Source organism: Mastomys coucha, unplaced genomic scaffold, assembly GCF_008632895.1.
Source record: "Mastomys coucha isolate ucsf_1 unplaced genomic scaffold, UCSF_Mcou_1 pScaffold21, whole genome shotgun sequence".
Classification (NCBI taxonomy): Eukaryota; Metazoa; Chordata; class Mammalia; order Rodentia; family Muridae; genus Mastomys; species Mastomys coucha.
In genome coordinates, this window is record NW_022196904.1 from 129,576,666 (window position 1) to 129,594,052 (window position 17,387).

At 38.9% G+C, this 17,387-nt stretch overlaps 1 protein-coding gene and 1 long non-coding RNA gene across 2 annotated transcripts in view; both read left to right on the forward strand.

Moving 5' to 3' along the window:
• The window catches only part of LOC116103186, a 32,143-nt gene extending 15,246 nt beyond the window's left edge, over nt 1-16,897 (forward strand). Inside the window, exon 2 of the long non-coding RNA XR_004123428.1 lies at nt 16,738-16,897. This is a non-coding gene — a long non-coding RNA (uncharacterized LOC116103186). The remainder of the gene's footprint in view (nt 1-16,737) is intronic.
• LOC116103184 (olfactory receptor 13A1-like) lies at nt 14,743-15,693 on the forward strand. Its single transcript, XM_031388738.1, has one exon. It carries the CDS (start codon nt 14,758-14,760, stop codon nt 15,691-15,693), a length of 936 nt encoding a protein of 311 aa, XP_031244598.1. The 5' UTR covers nt 14,743-14,757.
• Nucleotides 16,898-17,387: the final 490 nt, after the last annotated feature.

Sequence of the window (17,387 nt, forward strand, 5' to 3'; positions counted from 1 at the left end):
ACCGAAAGGCCTGTTTATCAGGCTTCACCTGTTTCTTGTAACTGTTCTGTTTTTATTTCTAAGTGTTCTCGGTGGACACCAGTGGAATGTGTTAATTTTCAGTGTGGTTCTTTAGCTTTGATCAGAAAATTCAGCACATATGCTGTGGAATCGTTGGTGTTTTCCGGTGTTCAGTGCAGACCTGTCACCTGTGGTGTGCACACTCACAGTCTATCTCTGATGTAATGTGAGTACATGAGTGTAGATATGGCCATGGGATTGATCCAGTTGCAAAGACACTGAGTTAGGCTGGTCAAAAGACATGTCTCCAGCAGACCTCTCCATTAAAAATCCTACTCCACAGAGGTCACACTCCCCTTTCTCATAGGTGACTCTTCTCTCCACTTCAAGACATGAGGCCCCGATTACCCTTAATATCATTTCCATCTGCTCTAACACACATTTTGAAAGTTTTAATCAAAGTAAACTTAACACGTGAAAGGGGTCTTTCTTTATAGTTTTCAAGGTACACTTGAGGAACAGAATTACAGTTGTTAAATCACTCTATGGTTTTGCAGAATGGTTTATTTCAGGTAACCCAGTTCCATGAAGATGCAGGACATTTTCATAATTCCCTGAAGTCTTTTCACGCTGTCTTGTTCAGATCTCAATAATTAAGAGGTAGATGGGTATTTTCTGCTGCAGATCTGGGTTTGGGTGCATTTTCTTCCATGTGAAAGCATTTAACTCCATTGTGAAGTTATTTTGCACATCTTTTTCCCCTAATATACTTATTTTTATTAATTATTTGGGAATTTTATACAATGTGATCATATTTACTTCCCCACTCCTCCCAGGTCCACCCTCTCACCCTTGTCCTTCTCCCCAAAAGTGTAACTCTTCAGAATTGATGGACTCTGGCTGGGGCGTTAGGGGGATGGTAAAGAACTCAGTTTTCTTTAAAGGGATGGCCACTGAGAGTTTGGAAAGCTCCAGTGAGTACATGGGCGACACAATTTGGACTTGGGTGGTGTTTTGGGGTTTTGGCTTTATTTTCTTTTTTCTTCTTTTTTCTTTTTTTTTCCCTATTCTGCACACCTTAAATTTTCTGCTTACATTTTGTCTTTCCTGGGATATATTCTTCTGAATTGGTATATGAATAAATCTGCCATGAATGTCATATATCTGTGTTGTTATTTGTAACAGAAGGTCATTGTATATGTTAATGAGACAGAATGATATTTCAATATGTTTACAAATATTTAAAGTAAATATTTTTGTATCTGTGACTTTGTCATCTCTGTCTTTTCAAGCTTTGAGCCCCTCTCTTCTTGTTATTTGGTAATACATAAGATGATTGTGGAGTGTAGTCACTCCACTAAGCAGAGCCCTAGAACGTATTTCTCTTTTTAATGTGCTTAGTTCTCATTCTCCTGTCTTCCTTGTCTTTGCTACTACCATGTCTACTGATCATTTCTCTACTAAAATAGAATTTTCTAGTTTCCACAAATGAGGGGTGAATGTGTTTATCTTTCTGTGTCTGGTTTATTTATCTCACCATGGTATTCTCTCCTTCTATCCATTTTGCTGTGCATGTACAGGGAACCATGTTTTTGTGGTTGAATAATGTTCCACTGTATGTGAATATTACCTTTTCTTTATCCCCCATCACCAGATGGATAGTGATGCTTATTATTTATTATTCTGAACACTTTCCACAAGAGAGTGTTGGTGTCTCTGTTGTGCTGATTTCAGTTCTTTCAGATCTATACCCAGCAGTGAAGTTCTGATCTTTATGCAAGCTTTAACTCTAATTTACTGAGGGACATTCATACAGTTTCCACAATGGCTATGCTAATTTATATTGGTGTAAATTTGATTTTTTTAAAACTAACATTTGTGGTCTTTGTTTTCCTAATGGCCATTGTGCTAGGTGAGATGACATCTCCTTGTTATCTGACTGCCATTCTGCCGATGGCTAATGAACCTATTTTCATATATCCTGTAACAGATTGTAATTTTTAAAAATAAGAAATCAGATTATGTGTTCACTTACTAAACTGGGTTATTTGTCATTTTTTTACTTTGAAGCTTTTATTCTGGATATTAATTTCCTATCAGATGATTACTTTGAAAATATTTGCTAATTTTCATTTGCTCTGCTGGAATTTCCTAAGCTGATATAATCTCATTTGTCTATTTTTGCTTCTGTTGTGCTTTGAGAGTCTTATCTGAAAGAATGTTGCTTATTCAGATGATTTGAAATGTTTCTTCTTTTCTTTCTGGCATTAGCTTTGATCTTTGATCCATTTTGGATTGATTCATGAAGAGAGAAAGGAAAGATCTTGTTTCATTCTTTGGCGTGTGAACATCCAGTTTTACCAATATACACATTGAAGAGATCTTCCCTTCTCTCCAATATGTTCACAGTACCTATGTGAAAAATGGCTGGTGGCAGGTTCCTGTGCTCATTCCTTGGTTCTCTGATCTTTCCCATGGTCTACCCTCTCTTTCATACTGAGATCAAGATACCCAACACGGTGGGTATCTTGAAACCATGCATAGAAATGCCCATACATTGTTCTTTTGTTCATGGCTGCCACATTAAGCCCTGGCTTCAGGTCTATAGTGTTTTCACATGAATTTTGAGATTGCAGTTTCTAGTGTTATAATGAATATAATTGCATTGATGCTAAAAATAATTTGGGTAATATATTTTAACAATATTAATTCTTCTCACCCATTTCTTTCCTTTCTTTTTTTATTATTTTATTTATTTACATTTCAATGTTGTCCCCCTTCCCAATCTGCCCTCCACAAATTCCCCATCCTACCCCTCCTCCCCTTTGACACTAAGAGGGTGCTCCCCCGCCCACCCACCAACTCCCACCTCACCCTTCTAGCATCCCCCTTTGATGGGTCATCAAGCTTCTACAGGACCAAGCACATCCCCTCCCACTGAAATGAGAAAAGATAGTACTCTGGTACATACCTAGCAGGGGCTACAGATCAGTCCATGTATGCTCTTTGGTTAGTGGCTTATTCTCTGGGAGCTCGGAGAGGTCTGGTAAATTGATACTGCTGTTCTTCCTATAGGGTTGCAATCCCCTTCAGTTCTGTCAGTCCTTTCCCTAACTCTTCCATTGGGGTTCCCTGGCTCAGTTTGAGATAGGGTCTCTCTGCACAGCTCTGGCTGTCCTTGAACTCACTCTGTAGACCAGGCTGACCCCAGAGTCAGAGAAATCCAACTGCATATCTCTGCCTCTGAGTGCTTGGATTAAAGACTTATGCCACCACTGCCTAGCTTGTTTTGTAATTTTCATTAAAGAGGTTACTCACATCCTTAGCTAAATCTATTCCTAATATATTAAGGGGTTTTCTACCTATTGTGAAAAAGATTCCTTTGCAATTTTGTTACTAGCAATAACATCTATTGGTATGTGAAAATGTGACTAATTTCTTGTGTGATCTTGTAACCTTAACCTACTTTCTGCTTTTTTTTGTGGTGTAGTTTGTTACTGTTGTTGTTGTTTTGTTTTTGTTGTTGGTTTTTTGGGGGCCCATCTATTCCCTTTACTCTGTTTATGGTCAAAGTTGTCATTATCAGTGTCTTCTGTGTTGTTTCATTTTTCTCTGTTGATTTTGAATATCTCTTATTATTTATTATCCTCCTCTCTGCCATTCACCTCTGTGACTTGATGGTTTAGTGTATTGACTGGCAAGGTTTTATTCTTTTTATTTCCTCTTGTATATCTGTCCTTTAATGTATTTTACACCTTTTTATAGATATTATTTTTCTTCATCTTAAGATGTGAGGCTACCTTAAAAATATTTTGTAGCCTTCTCTGGTGGTTGTGGGTTCTATCAGGCTTGCTTGCCTTGGGAAGTCTATATATGTATTTCTTAATGACATTTTTTGAACATATCCTTCATTGGAAGTTTTACTCTTAGTCTAGTTGGATTCTCTTATATCTAAGTTGGCTTTTTTCTCCTGATGACTTTAGAGTTCTCTTAGTGTTTTAGGATCTTCACAGCTTACGTACAAGGTGCCTAATGAAGCCACTTTCTCATGATGTCTATTTGCAGTCCTGCTGCGCTGAGGAGATGTCTCTCTTCCAACATCAAGGCTTTATAATTATTATTTCATTTAGTAGGTTTTCTGTGACTTGGCCCTTATTTTATTGCTTTACCATCTGACAGTGATAGAGGATAAAACATTAGCCTATCCTACTATGCAAAGGTCTCCACCTGATGCTTGGACAAGACTAGAAGTTGTGCATAGGATCTATGGCCTGGGTATAAAGACTTAGGTTTCTCCCTGATGTTAGGCCTCAACTCAGAAGACCTGGCATTGAGTTCCAGGTTGTATTGGCTGGTTTTATGTCAACTTGACACAAAGAAGAGTCGTTTTGGAAGAAGAACTCTCAACTGAGAAAATGTTTCTATAATTACTTGTAGGCAAATCTGGAATTTATTTTCTTAATAAAAGAATTGATGTGGAAGGGCTCAGCTTACCATGGGCAGTACCATAGCAGGGTTAGTGGTCCTGGGTGCTATAAGAAAGCAGGCTGATAATGACATTCTACTATATTCATAGATCAATGTCTTGCTCAGTCATCTCCAGAAAAGCTTCTTTCTGTAGTATATGAAAATTAATACAGTGACCCATAACCAGACATCATGCAGAATGTGAGGGAACTTGGAACATTAAGTCTTAAATGGAATGTCTCTATCAAATAAACACCTCTCCTCAAGACTCAGGGAACCTCATAAAAGAGAAGAAAGAGTATAAGAGCTGGAGATGATGGGGAATACCAAGAAAATGAGGCCCTCTATATCAACATGATCAAAGTTCATGTGAACTCACAGAGACTGAGGTAAATTGCATAGGGCTTGCACAGGTCTGCATCGTGTCCTCTACATATGTATTTTGACTTCCAGCTTAGTGTTTTCATTTCAGTCCTGATTATGGGAATGAGTGGGTGGGTCTCTGATTTTTATTTCTTGGGTTCTTTCCTTCTGTTTGTTTGTCTTGTCCAAATTCAGTGTGTTTTGTTTTGTCTTATTTTATTATAATTCCTTAGAAATCTGTTTTCTAATGAGAGACTGAAATAGAGTGGATCCAGATGGTAGGGAAGGTGGGAAGAAACTAGGAGGATTAGTGAGAGGAGTAACTGTAGTCAGGTTATATAATGTGAGATAAATCTATCTTTAATAAATGGAATTTTTTTAAAGGCTGAGCAAGCCAGTGGTCAGGGTTCTTCCATCTTCCCTGGCTCAGTTCTATATTCAGGTTCCTTCTTTGGGCTCCTGTTCTGACTTCCCTTGATGATGGACAGGAGTCTGGGAAGGGTGTGCATACCAAATAAATCTTTTGTTCCCAGGTTGCTTTTGGTCGTGGTGTTTTATCACAAAGGAAACCCTAAATAAGACACAAGGCAAAGATCTGTGTTTGCTTCCCTGTCTTACTACCTCATCAGTGCAATTGTCTTCTACATTATGTTGCCCCATGTTTAAGAAGATGTAATGGTGATTGTGTCTTCATTCCCTAGCCAGTGGTCCAGGTGTTCAGTGTTTAGGTACTGGCTGAGGAGAGGAATCATATGGCTCTGCTCAGTAATAGAATTCAATGGTGCAATCTGGGACTGAGCTCAAGCCTATCGGCTTGATTTCTCTCTGTCTCTCAAATATAAGTCCTCTCACTGGTAATGGGAGGCTCTTTTCTCTATGTCATCTTCATCTATAATGTGTTATATTGTACTCTATGTTATATTGTATCTATGGCATCTCTCCAGATTCCTTACTTCTTGTAAAGTTAGGTTAGTGAATAAACAACTTTTACAATTTGTACTTCTGTGATAGATTATAATTGGTGACCCTTAGCCATCACCTTGCTAAATGGGATTTGAACTCATGGAATAAAGCCCTTTGTAATCAGAAAGGCTTATTATTTCATTCAATAGTTTGCTATTTTGGTCCATCTTCAGTATTTACATTATGCTTTCCTGTTGCATGTCTTAGTAACTTGTGCTGGTCTTATAAAATGAGTGGGAAGAGGGATTTCTACTGTTTAAACCTCAGTGAAACTCGGAGCTGAGCAGAACTTGGGTTTGTTCATTACCATATAAGTCTCTCCAGTATAACCACTGGGTACATTTCTAAAACAACAATTAATTTCTTACAGATACAGATGGTTTTGATTTGCTTGTAGTTGTTTTCAATTAGTCTTACCATTTTTGTATCTTCAAATATAATTGACATATTTTTCAAAACCATTGCTTTGAATCTCTTGAAGCCCTACTAGATATTTAAAGTCTTTCCTCTAATCTTATTTATGATCTTTTATTTTATTTTATTTTTGATTAATTTTCCAGACTACAATCAGAGTTGCACACTTTCTAAAGGAGCAGTGTTTAAATGTGATTTTCTTCACTGTTTGCTTTCTAGTTCATTGTTTTCTTCTCTTACCTCCTCACTTCCTTGTACCACTTTGGATTTAATTTTTTGTTATTATCCCTTTTACTTTAAAACTTTTATTGCATTATGATGAGAAAAGTTACATGATTTCAATTTATCTGAATTTGTTAACATTTAAAAAACATATTTTAATTAAATAAAATTGAATCACACTCTTGTTTCCCTTTTGTACCATCGGTCCTCCCAGAAACACCCCCTTCAATACCTACAATATTTTTTTTGTCATATTCCTTAAAATTTATAAAATATTATAACAATAAAAATAAGTATTATAAAAGTTGTTTGATATAAAACCACAATCAATTTAACAGTCTTATATAGATGCTCGTCTACAGCAATAGTGAAAATACATTTTTCTCAATATAAATTTTAAATAACTCCAAACATATTAACTGTATACTTAAAAATAATACATCACTACTAGTATTTTCTTAAATGAACATGAATATATAAAGTTTTTTTGTTTGTTTTGTATTTAGTAGAGTTTAAAATCTTGGCTCGTACTGTGGTACAAGTCCAAAATAAGAACAAATTTTAAACATTGGATTTCATTGTAATAAGACTGTACTTCAATGACCCTCACATTACCAAAGGGTTTTACCTCCATCGTAGCTAAGCTGAGAGTTGATAGCTCTGCTACACCAAGAAATGAATTGTAGGATCAATTTTTGGATACAGACTTCCTGCTATGGTCAAAGCTATTTGACTTGAGTGAGTGACTTCATTCTCTTTCCCTTTCTTTCTCTTTTAAAACTCACTAAGTCCAGTTTGTGTTGGCAACAACTATTAGGTGTGAGATCTACTTTGGAATGCTGTCTATATACCAGAATTACATCAATTAAATAAAACTGACTGCCCTTCCTAGCATCTACACTTGCCAATAGCTCCTCAGTACAGGGTGGGACTATGTGCCCACCTCTTTCTTGTGCTGGGATTTTGACTGGCTTGAGCTTTTGCAGATCTGTGTATGTTGTAAAATCACCATGGCATGTGTTTTCAGAAAACACTATTTCTTTGAAGTCACGTAACACCTCTGGCACTTATAAATCTTCTTTCCTTTCCCTCTTCCATGAAGATCCCTAAGTCTTGAGGAAACGGTGTGGTCTCCCATTTAGGCCTGAGCACTGTGACCAAGCCCATAGCTAGCATGTAGGTCTTTGTGTTAATCACCATCTACTATAAGAAGAAGCTTCTCTAACTGTTAAATGAGATGCCTTCAGCGAACCTCTCTCCTTTTAGGGTACATGAATCTATGCAGACAAGTAGGCAGAAAGAGTGTAAGAGCCAGAGAGGGTGGATGACACTAAGGAAACTCTCTTCAAGACATAACAGGGTTGGTGCACATATGAACTCAGAGACTTGAAAGCATGCACAGGTGCATGGCCTATGCCGATCCAAGCAAGAGGGAGTCCCAGTGCTCAAACGGGAAAGTGAGCACAGGCTCTCATTCCTAAGAAGTGATCTCCTTAGACCAAAATGTGGGCATTTCATTCCTTCTTAAAAGGAGGGACAAACTACCCACAGAAGGAGTTGTAGAGACTAACTATAGAGCAGAGACTGAAGGAAGGACAAGCCAGCCTGATATAGCTATCTCCTGAGAGGCTCTGACAGTACCTGACTAATACAGATGTAGAGGCTCACAGCCATCCATTGAACTGAGTACAGGGTCCCCAGTGAAGGAGTTAGAGAAAGGACCAATGGAGCTGAAGGGTTTGCAGCCCCCTATGACGAACAACAATATGAACTAACTAGTACCCTCAGAGCTCCCAGGGACTCAACCACCAACCAAGGAGTATACATGGTGGGGCTGATTGTTCTAGCAGCATGTGTATAGTAGAGGATTGCAAAGTCAATCATCAATGGGAGGAGAGGACCTCGGCCCTGTGAAGGTTCTGTGCCCCAGTGTAGGGGAATACCAGGGCCAATAAGTGGGAGAGGGTGGGGTGGCAAGCATGGGGAATGGGGGGGTGGGCAACAGGGATTTGTTCTTGTTGTTTTTGTTTGTTTGTTTGTTTGTGGGAGGGGAAACTGGGAAAGGAAAAATCATATGACATATAAATAAAGAAAATATCTAATAAAAAATGTCAAAAAAAAAAAAAAAAGAAGTGATCTCCTTGGAATCTTCTTGCAATAGAAAAATTAGTTTTCTTCAATGGATTCTCACTGGGTATATCAACCACACAAGAATAGGCTCCATCCCCAGAAGATAACCAATATGAAATAAACTAATGATATTACTGTAGATTTCTTGTCTTATATTTTTTGTTTGTGTATTTTTAATACTAATAGTCTTTTGTTTCTACATTATGGCTTTTAATTTTTGTTTTTATAGGTTTTGTTTTTGTATGTGTATGTATATTTCTTATGATTGTTAAAATTCTGGTTTATTTGTTTTTATTTGCCTGACTATTTTCTAAAGAGAGAGAGATAAGGCATAGAGTTGGATAGACATGGAGTTGGGGACTATCTGGAAGAAGATGGGGTTGTGATTAGAATATATTTCATGAAAAATTACCTTCAATGAGAACAATAAAATAAGGGAAAAGGTTAGAAGATCCAGAGAAAGAAGCAGCAGCAGCTTCTCTGCCCAGTGTTAGGTGATGCACTTGTCTGTGGGTATAAATTATTAGAAGTCATTTTAATATTACTTTATTTAGTACAATAACAGTAGTAGATTTTCCCCTACAGCCCGTAACCTATCTATCAAAGGTTCTTGACCTTGTTAACATTGACAGGTATGGGTTCCATCTTGTGCAGTGGGCCTTAAATTTAGTCATGATGTGGTTGGTTGCCCCATAACATTTAAGTCACTATCATGTCAGTAGGTACCTCTTGCCAGAGGCTGCTGTTGTAGCTCATGAGGTCCAGATCTGGGTGAGATCTATGATGATCTTTTTTCTCTTTAAGTAATGTGCAAAGCATCTTCAAATCAGTATCCACTTGATTTTTCCATGTTTATTGTTCAAGTAGGTGTTGTCTCCAGCAATAGAATCTTACCAGAGAAAAACCAAGAACAGTGGCAATGGCATGTGATGTCTGAGGATCTTTAGGACTCAGTAATTAGTATCTCAAAAGGAGGTAACCATTTCCTGGTGGTAGAGGTTTATTTGATAGCATGTAGTGTCCAGTTGGGGTACCCCATTATATGGTAACTCTTTTAAAATTACTTTTACATTATGTAAATATTTCCTAGTATATAACTACTAAATATATACTATCTATATGTTTGCCAACTACAGTAGAAGATATATGATATTTATCTCTCCCTACATTCCTTTCTTTACCTTTCCTCCCACCCTTCAATCCCTTTTATAATTCTTATTTAAATTTCTCCTTCTCCTATCTATATACTGTATTATATCATTTCTTGCTTAGAAGATCCCTTTTCACCCAAGGTGCATTACTAGATTCTAATTTCTATGAGTATTCTAAAGGAAATACACATAACTAATGCTGAAAGGATAATATCCACACATGAGAAAAGTCATGTGATGTTTGTCTTTCTAGGTCTGGGTTACTTCATTCAGGATAATTGCTTCCAGCTTTATTTTCCTGCAAACTTGGTAATTTCGTTCTCTTTAAAAGCTGAAGATATTCCATTACATAAGTACCACAGTTTTACTATCCAATCACCATTTTATGAACATTTATCTTGTTTACATTTCCTAGCTATTGTGAATAGATCAACAATGTCTATGAAACAGCAAGTGTCTTTTTAGGAAGATATATAGTCCTTTGGGTAAATGCCTTTGGGTATCTGGATCATGTGGTAGATCTAGTTCCATCTTTGTTATGAAAGTCCATACTAATTTGCAAAGTGGTTGTACCACTTTACACGCCCACTGTCAGTGAGCAAGTATTCCCTTTTCCTGCATCTTTGCCAGCATCTGCTGTCATTGTTGTTGGAGGCTTTGCTTTATTTTGTTTTTCTTTATCTTGTCCATTCTGAGTAGGGCAAGATTGAATCAAAAAGAAGTTTTCATTTTCATTTCTTGACTGGCTAGGATATTGAATATTTAAAGAAATGTTTTTTGGTATATTTTTTTTTTTTTAGCTATATGTGTTTCATCTTTTGAAAACCTTCTGTTTAGTTCCATCCTTCATTTTTGTTAGGTCGTTTGTTTTCTTATTGTTTAACTTTAAGTTTTATATATTCTAGATATATAAAACCTTCTGTAAGATGTATAATTGGAAAAGACTTTTAGCCATTATGTAGGCTGCTCTTAACACAAATGGTGTTCTTTGTTGTACAGATGTTTTATACTCATATGTGAGCCCATTTTTCAATTATTGATTTTAATGCTTGTGTTGCCATGGCACCATTCAGAAGGTCCTTTCCTTTGACAATGAGTTTAAACATATTCCATATTTTCTTCTCTATCATCTCAGGGTGTTAGGTCTTAGGTTGAGATCTTGATCTACTTGGAGTTGAGCTTTGCCAGAGATGAGGATCCAGTTTTATTCTTCTAGATGAAACTTTCCAGTTTGACCAGGATCATTTGGTGAATAGATTGTCTTAGGGTTTTCATTACTATGGTGAAACACCATGACCAAAGCAACTTGGGGAGGAAAAGGTTTCTTTGGCTTACATTTCCATATCATTGTTCAACATCAAAGAACATCAGGACAGGAACTCAAACAGAGTAGGAACTTAGAGGCAAAACTGGTGCAGAGGCCATAGAGGTGTGCTACTTACTGACTTGTTCCCTATTGCTTTTCTCAGCCTTTGCTCTTCTAGAACCCAGGACTGCCTGCCGAGGGATGGAAGCATGTGACATGAACTGGGTCTTCCCCCATCAATCACTAATTAAGGAAATGTTTTACAGCTGGATCTTTCCTCTTCTTAATAATTTTTAAATTTTACTTTACATCTCAATTTCAGTCTCCTCTCCCTCCCAGTCCCTCAGTCTCACCTCACCTCTCCCATCTCCCCTTCCCTTTCTCCTCAGAAAAGGAAGGCTTCCCATGGATATCCACCTACATTGGCATATCAAGTTGTAGTAATACTAGATAATCTTCTGGTCTTGAGGCTAGACAAAGCAGTCCAGTTAGGGAAAGGGGATCTGAAGGCAGGCAACAGAGTCAGAGACACCCTGCTCCAGTTGTCTCGTGTGAAGACCAGGCTGTACATCTGCTATGTATGTGTAGGAAGCCTAGTTCTGTCCCGTGCATGCTCTCTGGTTGGCGGTTCAGTCTCTGTGAGCCCCTGCGAGCCCAGGTTAGTTGGTTCTATAGGTTTTCTTGTGGTGTTCTTGACCTCTCTGGCTCCTTTAATCCTTCCTTTTCCACAAGACTCCCCAAGCTCTGCCTGATGTTTGGCTGTGGGTCTCTGCATGTTTCTATCAGCAACTATATGAAACCTCTTAGAGCACAGTTATGCTAGACCCTACAGCTGGATCTTATAAAGGCATTTTCTCAGTTGAGGTTTCGTCCTTTCAACTGACTACAGCTTGAGTCAAGTTGGCATAAGACTAGCTAGCAGAGATGCTGCCTCTCCTATAACTTCTGTGCCTCTTTTTTTTCTTTGTAATATAACATGTGCATGTACATGTGTGGAAATATTTATGGGTCCTCACATCATGAGATTTAATATATTTCTATGTCATTTCTTTTGAGATGTGTCATTTAAAATGCATAACCTATTTTCCATGTAATTAGAGTTGTATAGATGTACTTTTAGTGTGGTGATAATTTTTTCAAATAGCAAACATTTTTGACAGATTTCAATTTTTCCAGCTCAACCTAGAGTCAATCTTCATCAACACTTCCTGTATTGAGAAGCAAGTGAACCCTGGATGTAGGAGTTATTACCATCTATGAGTTATTAGTACATTCAGGAAAGTATTACAAATTTCAAGTATGGTTTTCTTAGCTAGCCAGATAGAGAAGCTGCCAAGACCATTAAAGGAATTCACCATTGTAATTCTGTTTTTGTAGAGCTACTTGCTTTGCCAAATATTCATTAGGTTCTCTAGTGGGATAGAAAAAGAGAATGGGATGCAGAATGGGGAGAAACATGGTCTGATATAACACTGTCACATGGTTGCAGAATGTAAATATAGTATACGAGTATCTCTAGTTTGAAATGAAGACAGCTATGTTTAAAACTCAACACTTACTACTAAGCTGTGTAGAAAATAGGTCCTGAATGATGGAAAAGATATGTGAGATAAAATATAATCAAAGAAAATGAAGTGATTATGCTGGTGTAGGAAAAAGTGGGGAAATGGTGAGCACTGCTATATTGGGTACAATCTCTTTTTTTTAACTGTGGGCACTGAAGGAGAGGTACAAAGCAAAGAATATTTCAACATAAATATCCCTGCATAAGATTGCCACATACAGGTTTATATACAGTGGTAGAGTGTGTTCACATATGAACTTATGTAGAAATCTATAGAGAAAACAAGTGGGTGGTATCTGATGGATCTGTTCTGTCAAGCTATAGAGCTTGACAAGCTGAAGGAGTCTGAGAGTCATTGTGGATGTAGACTCAGGACAAAAGGAACAGATAACTGAGGGTTCGCACTCTGCACTCCTTGGATGATGGAGGGAGAACCGGAAAATGTTGGAAATGACAAGCAGTCACACAAACTGGGCAGCAACTAAAGACACTGGGAACATGAGTTACAATGTCTGGAAATCTACAGTTAGATGACACACATAAGAGGATGCAGAACACCAGTCTTGCCTTGTAGAACAAGAATCTTCTAATTATCTATCAAGTGCATAGTCTTTTTTTAACAAGTTTATTTATTGAAAGAATCTGAAAATAGTAATAAGGCCCTCATTAACAATTAACAAAATTTTAAGATATTAACAATATGAAACATTAAGAATTTACGTGAAAACTCCATGGGTTCTGGATCAGTCTGGTGGCAGCTGCTTCTACATTTGTCAACACTTGCTTTTTAGATGCATGACATACACTTCAGACCCTGCTCTCCTCCGGATCATAGCAGAGACCTGCTGTGCTCAGTCACAGATGAACGGCACACACCGTGGTGACTCTACAGCAGCTGACAAACCTTTTCTAGAAGCATGAGACAAAAGCCTGACTTCACCTCGAAAGCCAGTCAAAGAATAGGCAGTCCTTCCTTTCTACTCCTGCCATAAGAGGTGAGGACAAAACTGAAAGCAGATACCTAGCAGAGGTGCAGAGGCTGACCATTGACTCCACAAAGGCTCCAGGGCCTGTGTGGCACTCAGGTGCTAATGTTACTTTCATTGCACACAGGCTCCTGGCTGCTGCTCAGATCAATCAAACATCAGATTCTTATGGAAGGTGAGCAAGCCCACAATCCTGATGTCAATAGTGAGCTGGTTTCAAAACCCTTGTGGCCACTGTGTAGGGAGTGGAATCAAGTGCATAGTCTTAAGCGAGACAGTGAGTCACAGTGATGGAGCTGTTCTACATAGAACACATGTTGTGAAACACTAGACAGCTGAGGGTAAGCTTCCTCAAAAGGCCATTAACACCACACAGGAAAAGCTGTGGAGAATGGCAGTGAATTAGCAGTTGGAATGATGGCTTTGGTGGGACTGTGGTTAATCGAGATATAAAAGCCACAGACGGACTTTGAATGTACAGGCTTAGGTTTTGACAAATGATCTCTGGGGCAATAGATTAGAGGTCAGTTAGAATCAGGACAGAATCAACAACAAAAGAAGTCACAGATTACAGTAAGTTAAATTCAGAAAATATATGGCTACTTGGCCATGAGAGATGTCAACTATAATGTTGAGATTGTTAGTAAAGCCCCCACTCCAAATATCAGAGAAGAAAAAGTGACTGAGAAGTCAGGAGGCCAGGTGATAAAACAGGGTAAAAGAACCATGCCAGTGTGTATCCTTCCAAAAGATGCCATCATGTGGCGATTATCTGCTGTGAAGAAGGCAAGGAGTAACTAGCTGTGCCTCTAATCACTGTGAGACGATCACAATGCTTGGCAGTGATGGAGAAATAAAGCACAGGCAGGTCCTGAGTGAGAGATGCTCCACTCAATCCACGTGTTCAAGAAGACAAGGAAAGACAAGATATCCCACTTGATGCAAATCAGGAGAGTGGGAGATTTTAGGTAGAAAGTTAAAAGTAAATGAAATATATGTGGTTTCCAAAAAGTGTGCTACAGACAAATATGAGATAAAAAAATTTTCCTGAAGGAAATACATTTACTCCTTTTCTTTCTGACAGCAGAGAATGTTGAGATGATCAAGTTTGAAAGTCAGATGTTGGAGTGGTAAATTGTGATATTTTCTCAGAAGCTGACAAACACAGCAGTGGACCTGATAACTTCCATCATGATGTCAAGGCCCAACCAGACAGTAGTGACAGAGTTTGTTCTGCAAGGGTTCTCAGAGCACCCTAGTCTAAGACTGTTCCTAACAGGCTGCTTCCTGTCCCTCTACACCGTGGCTCTAATGGGCAACATTGTGATCATTGCTTTGGTCACCTCCAGCACTGGGCTCCACAGTCCCATGTACTTTTTCCTGTGCAACCTGGCTACCATGGATATTATCTGTACCTCCTCTGTGCTTCCCAAGGCACTGATTGGTCTACTGTCTGAGGAAAACACCATCTCCTTCAAGGGGTGCATGGCCCAGCTCTTTTTCCTTGTATGGTCCTTGTCTTCAGAGCTGCTGCTGCTCACTGTCATGGCCTATGACCGTTATGTGGCCATCTGCTTTCCCCTGCACTACAGCTCTAGGATGAGCCCACAGCTGTGTGGGACTCTGGCCATGGGTGTATGGTCCATCTGTGCTCTGAATGCATCTATCAACACTGGTCTGATGACACGGCTGTCATTCTGTGGCCCCAAGGTCATCACCCACTTCTTCTGTGAGATCCCCCCACTCCTCCTGCTCTCCTGTAGTCCCACATACATAAATAGCATTATGACTCTTATAGCAGATGTCTTTTATGGAGGCATCAATTTTGTGCTTACCTTGCTGTCTTATGGCTGCATCATTGCCAGCATCCTGCGCATGCGTTCTGCTGAGGGCAAGAGGAAGGCCTTTTCTACCTGCTCATCCCACCTCATCGTGGTCTCTGTGTACTATTCATCTGTGTTCTGTGCCTATATCAGTCCTGCTTCTAACTACAGCCCAGAAAGAAGCAAAGTTACCTCAGTGCTGTACTCACTCCTCAGCCCAACCCTGAACCCCCTCATCTACACACTAAGGAACAAGGATGTCAGGGTTGCCCTGGGCAGACTCTTACCCTCTTTCTCACATTAAGTGGAGATGTGTAGAATATTCTCCTGGACTGGGTTGTTCTTGAACATGCTTTCCTGAGAGCAGCTTCATGAAGCAAAGTGTGTGTATCGCTGCTTCAGAAAATCTTTCTCTGATACATGTACTGGACAATTCCACTTCAAAAACATGTAACTTCAAAAACAACAGAATTCTTACAGGCAATGTAAACAAACACTCAAGCTTTATTTCCTGATAAATACACATTATTTTAAAAGTAATTAAAGTTTATCTAAATGGAGATTCCATATTCCTGAACTAGAAGATTTTCAGTGGGTGACAATGATATTTGTCACAAAAGAAAGCCTTTTCATCCAGTGCCTCCCTATAAACATCAATGAACCTTACTTCAGAACTACAGCTAATGAATCTGAACTTCATAAGGAAGCTTGACAGGCCAGCATCGCCACAGCGGCTTGGGAAGACCAATGTTGAGAGTCCTTCTTAGCTACGGTAGTCAAAGATGGTGATATTGGCATGGAGAAAGAACCAATTGATGAAGTGGAGATGAAGCATAAGTTTCAAAAATGAACTCATATATTAGTCCTGCTGATTTTTCACACAGATGAGACAATTAAACTGATGGGAAAGACTAATTATTTTTAACAGTTTAGGGAGAAGTAAATAAATGACTACACACAAAGCATGGAGTGGATACTCCCAGCATGCCATCAACAATGATCATAAGAAGCAAATGCTAAACTCTTTTTTCATACAATATATGTTGATCATAGTTGTTCCTTCTCCCAGACTCTCCCTACCTCCCTACCCATCCAATGGTATTCTCTCTCTCTCCCTCTCTCTCTCTTCATCCTTGTGACTGAAATACTTTCCCAAAACATTTATTTTGTCCCATGGTTTCAGAAGCTTTCAGTCCATGGCTATTTGGCTCTTTGTTTTGGTCTATGGTCAGGCGGGACCTCAAGGCAGTGGGCTTATGTAGTAGAGATGCTTCCTCCCATCACGGCAGCCCAGAACACATAGAATAAAAACACCTGTGCTCAAGTGGCTTTCCCCTTTTCCCTTTAGCCAGTTCCTGGGATGGTGCTGCCTACATGGAGAGCGGATCCCCTGCTTCAGTGAATCATTTCTGGAAACACTGTTATCTGCACGGACAGAAGTGTCCCTCAGTGATCTCCTAAGTGGCTCTTCATTCATTTATAGTGACAATAAAGATTAACAACTGTAATCATTGGCCTGACATGTTTTGCCTGTTAGCTTCTTTCATATTGTTTCTTTCATCTTTAAGTCACATTTTGTGCTAGTTCTTCTGTTATTAGTCTTGTGACTGATATTTAAACTATAGAACAACTGATAACGACACAAACACTGGGTATACAAATGGCCACACACACATACGCACACATATCATAAATTCATTATTTGGGGATTCTTTGATGGAGCATGCCTTGTGTCATGTTAACATTACCTACATGGAACACAATATTGCAGTAACTTTCCAGAAGAAGTCAGGTCACATAGAGCACACAAGATACTGGGGTCTAAGTCAGAACTGTGACCAAGCAAACCTCTGATGTGGCACTGTGTCTAGAAAAGGGCTACTTTGCTGGTATCTGGCTCTGGTCTGACCTCTCTGTATGTTGAAATCAGGGGAGGTTCAGTAGGCATCAGAGTTTGTCAAGTCTAATCTCCAATCTCTTCTGTAATGGTATCCTTCC

Excerpts from the sequence above, each read along its gene's own strand:
- LOC116103184 (XM_031388738.1), top strand. The coding sequence starts at position 14,758 with ATGATGTCAAGGCCCAACCAGACAGTAGTGACAGAGTTTGTTCTGCAA.